At 43.8% G+C, this 5509-nt stretch overlaps 1 protein-coding gene across 1 annotated transcript; it reads left to right on the top strand.

Annotated features, from left to right (window-relative positions):
* Positions 1 to 1663: 1663 nt before the first annotated feature.
* Positions 1664 to 5282, top strand: LOC309557613 (uncharacterized protein; the record flags this gene model as incomplete). Its single annotated transcript, XM_082260404.1, has 2 exons — positions 1664 to 1700; positions 4744 to 5282. The coding sequence occupies 2 exons, from the start codon at positions 1664 to 1666 to the stop codon at positions 5280 to 5282; spliced, it is 576 nt and encodes a 191-aa protein (XP_082116530.1).
* Between the last annotated feature and the right edge of the window lie 227 nt (positions 5283 to 5509).

Below are 5509 nucleotides of genomic sequence, written 5' to 3'. Positions count from 1 at the left end.
CAACCTCAGAAGGAACCCTATGAACCCCTAGCAACCTCCAGAGGAACCCCTAGCAACCTCAGTAGGAACCCTAGGAACCCCTAGCAACCTCAAGAGAAATCCTAGGAACCCCTAGCAACCTCAGTAGGAACCCTAGGAACCCCTAGCAACCTCAAGAGGAATCCTAGGAACCCCTAGCAACCTCAAGAGGAACCCTAGGAACCCCTAGCAACCTCAGGAGGATCCCTAGGAACCCCTAGCAACCTCAAGAGGAACCCTGGTTTATGTAAACAAGGCAGACGGCTGTTCTGTCACAGAGGAAGAGAGAGATCTTGTGTTTTAGCTAAGCTCTCACACGGATCTCTCTTTCACTCTAGTACATCCATCCCCCACACAGTTATAAAGCACTCCCTAGGAGAACACTTAACCCCTTGTTCACCTCTGATGGTATTCCCTTCCCTGTCAGTGTCATTTATACAGTAACAGTGCATTTTTGTTTAGCACTGATCACTGTATTGGTGTCACTGGTCCCCAAAAAGTGTCAGCCCGTGTTGGATTTGTCTGCCGCAATGTCACAGTCCCGCTAAAAATCACTGATCACTGCCATTACCAATAAAAACAAAAAAAATAAAAAGTCTATAAATGAATCTCATATTTTGTAAACGTGATAACTTTTGCACAAACCAATCAATATACACTTATTAGGATTTTTTTTCACCAAAAATATGTAGCAGAATACAAATTTGCCTAAATTGATGAAAAAAAAATAGATTTTTTTTATTTTTTTATTTATTGGGAATGTTTTATAGCAGAAAGTAAAATATATATATAGTTTTTTCAAAATTGTCAGTCTTTTTTAGTTTATAGCGCAAAATATAAAAACCACAGAGGTGATCAAATACCACCAAAAAAAAGCTCTGTTTGTGGGGAAAAAAAAGAACATCAATTTTATTTGGGTACAGCTTTGCACAACTGCACAATTGTCTGTTAAAATAACGCATTGCAAAAAAAAAAATGGCCTGGCCATTAGGGGGTAAAACCTTCCAGATCTGAAGTGGTTAAGGGCTCCCTAGTCCCCTGCCAGGCCCACCTCCAGGGGATTGGCTAAGGGCCCCTAAATATAAAAGTAAACCCCTCCAAGTTTCTGTCAACTATCTTCTAGAAAGTTCTCCAACATTCTAGAAACAGTGGGAGGTGTTAGAGAGCTGCCAGGATGAGTCATCCAGTCCTGCCCTCTAATAACCCTGACCCAGATTCCATGCCTCAGGTTTATCCCTGAGCCAGATAAATTTGGCAGCACACTAGAAGGTGCTACATATGCAGCGGGAGTGAGCTTTAACACCCACACACCACACATTCATGTCCAAGGGTAGCCAAGGTTTCTCATTGCATGCTTCCAGCACAATGACTGAGCTGTCATCAACAGCGCTAGGTCTCTAGTCATGATTAGGAATTAGCAGGATGGAATCCCAATCATGTGACCACTATGGAAGCCAATCACAGTGGTCATGTGATCGGAAACTCCTTCTTGACCCCCTCGGCTTAAAGACCCACTTAAAGAGACACCAGAACTGAACTGAAAGGGGTTAAACTAATTACAAAAAATAATAATACCTGAACTAATCTTTTACTTTGTTCCTTTCTTAGCGTGAAAAAATCAATCACACCAGAAGAACATGAAAATATGAAGAAGGTGTTGCTGAAATCAAGAGACCTAACAGGTACAAGGCCTGATAATGTTTTAAAAAAAGATGCTATTGCTTTGGCTCAAGTATCATATATATAAAGTACAAGTGTCTCTGCATCCAGTCCCTGTGTCTGTGGGATTGCACTACTGCGCATGTGCCCCACGGACAGCCGATGGGACTTGGAGCGCAGAAACTATGGGTTCTGCAAGCTGTGACTGCGCTGCCGTGCCAGCGCTTTACCCCGCTTTCTAGCCGGAGCGCGCACCCTGCTTGCTTGGCTCAACTGCAGCAAGAGGTTTGAGGGGAAGCGCGCGCCCAGCACGAGGGAGACGTCAAACGGCGGGAGCGGAGAGTGCTGGGAGATGTAGTCTGGGCGAGGAGAAGGAGGGGGCCTTACCTGCGATACAAGGGGGGTCGGAGAGCGCTGAGCGGTTCGAGGATTGGTGCTCCTGGTGGACGCAAGTGGTACTACACAGCACTGGTAGAGCCTACTGATGCCGATCACATTACTGTACACTTATACTGTATAATTCTACTAATCTACGCTTATATAATTCTACTGCTACTAATATTAATCATCTTAATTAGCAATAAAATCATAAGAATCAACAACATCATCTATACATATAAGTACAAGTGTCTCTGCGTCCAGTCCCTGTTTCCGTGGGATTGTGCTACTGCGCATGTGCCCCACGGACAGCCGTTGGGACTTGGAGCGCAGAGACTTTGGGCGGCCGGGCAAAACTGATGAAGCGGCGGGTGTGCGCAGGCACACGGCGGATGCACGCTCACGTGGACTTACTGCTAAGCGGCAGCGGCCGTTACAAGTGGCGGCGGGCGAGCGATGTCACGCGAGAGCCGCTCGGTCATCTCTGCGCGTGTCCCCGATGTTGCTAGGGCAACAGGGACACTATGCGCAGAGCTGGCTACGTCATGCGGCTCTCGCGTTGTTAGAAAAAAAGAACGAAATAAGCGAGAGCCGCTCAGTCAGCTCTGCGCATGTCCCCAACTGCATGGTTGTCCACTTTTTTTTGTACTGGATCAAGTCTGTTTTTACAAATGTTTGACCACATATGTTCTAGCGCCCGTTAATTTAACGGGATTAATGTCTAGTTTCCAATAAAGTTGCCAATTTCAAATGAAAGAATTTATTCAAACTTCTACAAGAGATGTGATGTAAATGTGCTACCAGAGTGCCCTGCAGTCTAATAACCCACACACATGGCAGCTCAAAAGAGTTATGACTGATCCAGTTATTGGGGCTTCATTGATCTCACTTCATGTCTTTCTTGACAATGGTTTCACCAGACAGGAAGTGAGGGTGAATCTGCAATCATACACAAAGATTTGCCCAACCAGGGCACATTGTAAGCTGGTTGTTAACCACTTTACCACTAGAGGATTTTGCTGTCTTACGTCTGGGCCACTTTTTGCGATTCAGCACTGTGCAAATTTAACTGACAATTGCGCGGTCGTGCAATACCATACCCAAACAAAATTTATGTCCTTTTTTTCCCACAAACAGAGCTTTCTTTTGGTGGTATTTGATCACCTGTGCAATTTTTACTTTTTGCGCTATAAACAAAAAAGTGCATAAATTTTGAAAAAACAACAATATTTTTCACTTTTTTTATATGAAATTCCCCCCCAAAAAAATGTAAAAATCTAAATTTTTTTAATTTTTGGCCAATTTGTTTTCTGCTACCTATGTTTGGTAAAAAAATTCACAATAAGCATATTTTGATTGGTTTGCGCAAAAGTTATTGCGTTTACTAACAAAGGGAAAGATTTCTGTCATTTTTGGTGTTTTTTTTAAAACGCGTAATGGCGGCGATCTGTGATTTTTTTTGCGGGACTGCGACATTGCGGCGGACAGATCGGACCCTTGACTGACATTTTTGACACTTTTGGGGGTACCAGTGATATTACTACAGTAATCAGTGCTATACATATGCACTGTTACTGTAAAAATGACACTGGCAGGGAAGGGGTTAATTTTATTTGAGAGGGAGGGGTTAATGTATGCCTGGTGCTTACTGACGTGTTTGGGGGGAGGTGACTGAGTGACACAAGGACAGATCCAGGGTTCAGCTATGCTGAACCCTGCAATCTGACCCTGCCTGTCACTTAGGAGATCCGCCCACTTGTGTTTACACAAGCAGGAGGATCTCCACACTAGATCCCCAATGATCGGGGAAGAGCAGCGGCAATCGCCGCGGCTCCTCCCCTGGCCCGACTCCCGCTGTGACTGAATACAGCGGGAGCGAGGCTCTGGCGGCGCGCGCGCGCCGCCGAGAAAGGGGAGTGTCTGACGACGTAGTACTACGTCGTCAGACGATAACGAGCCACTTTGATGCAGTAATATTACCGCAGGCAGACGTAAAGTGGTTAAGGAGCAGGGACGGTATGCCAGCTGCAGTGTCCTTAACAACCGATGAGTCATCAGCTGCCAGCGGGGAACAATAAAAAAAAAGTGTCGGTAAAAAAACAAATAAAAAAAACGCCGTAGGGTCCTCGCCTCAATCCTTTCCAGGCCCTTCAGGTCATGTTGATGGAGACAAGGGCCCTAATCCCCATAACACTGGGCAGGGGTTGTGTGGGTCTGCAGGCAGGGGCTTATCGAAATCTGGAAGCCCCCCGTTAACAAGGGGGCCCCCAAATCCTGCCCCTGCACAGGTGGGTAAACTAAATGGGTTGTTTTAGAAAGTGAGGATTTACATACACTTTGCATATGGCTGGTATGGATTTTGCTAAATGATATGTAATAAAATCTGGACTTTTACTGTTTGTGAAGTGTGGATCACGACAGCGCTGAAATCTGAAAAGTGCCCGGTATTGAAGTGGTTAATAATAAGGGGGCAGTCAGATTCAAGCCACTCTATGAGAATGAGTAAGGGGGGCATAATATCCCTCCTCAGTCCCAAAAAAAAGTGGAAAGTAAAAAAAAGCATACTAACTTTTTTTTTTACCATTAATCAACCTTCCATTGATCCATTGCCATGTCAGTCATGATGCCCAATAACCTTGTAAACTCAGTGACGATGGGAAACCTCATTTCTCTATATTTCTTTCTCAGGTGTGTACCCCATTGTTGTCCTCACCCACAAGACCAGCGGGAAACTCACAGATACAGAGAACGCGTTTCGGAACATGGGCATGGAAAGAATTTTCTCATTCGAAAACTACACGAAAGAAGATCACATGAAGACCAGAGGAAGACACGAGGAGGTGCTGAAGTTTCTATATGAAGTCATTAAAGACGTTCAGTTTAGAATGGAGCACCAACCCCAGGATCCAGTGAAAGAGATCATGGAGAGGAAGACTTTTGTAACAAGATACATACATGAGTGTGTAAAGAAAGCCGAACAGGAGAAGATTGAGAGACAGAAAGCCTTGGACCAAGTACGATTAGAGAAGAAGAAGAAGGAGCAAGAAGAACAGATCAACAAGCAGAGAGAGAGGGAGAGACAGGACCTGGCCATGGAGGTGAAATGGAAACAGGAGGAACTGGAAAGAGAAAGACAAATCCAACTAGCTAGACAGGAGGAGGAACTACAAACTGAAAGGGAGAGGCTAAGAAAGAAAACAAAAAAAAAGTGGAGGATTTTTCGATAAATTTTGTAATTCTTTAAAAGTTTTGGTACCTTTACACCATTCAAGTAAAAAAAAAAAAAAAAAAAAAATGAAAGAAAACAAATGAATAAAGGAAATTTCCTCAGAAATTTAGGAATCTTACATTTTTATGAATAAAATTGGTTTTATAAAAACAAAAAGGTTGAAAATATAGAAGAAAAAAATATATGTAAAATCTATGTATATGGGAGAGAGACATTTACACCATT

The sequence above is a fragment of the Pelophylax lessonae genome, assembly GCF_965119305.1.
Source record: "Pelophylax lessonae genome assembly, chromosome: 6".
In the NCBI taxonomy this organism is placed as follows: domain Eukaryota; kingdom Metazoa; phylum Chordata; class Amphibia; order Anura; family Ranidae; genus Pelophylax; species Pelophylax lessonae.
The sequence above is the reverse complement of the archived record's forward strand: the minus strand, read 5'-3'. Positions and strand labels throughout refer to the sequence as shown.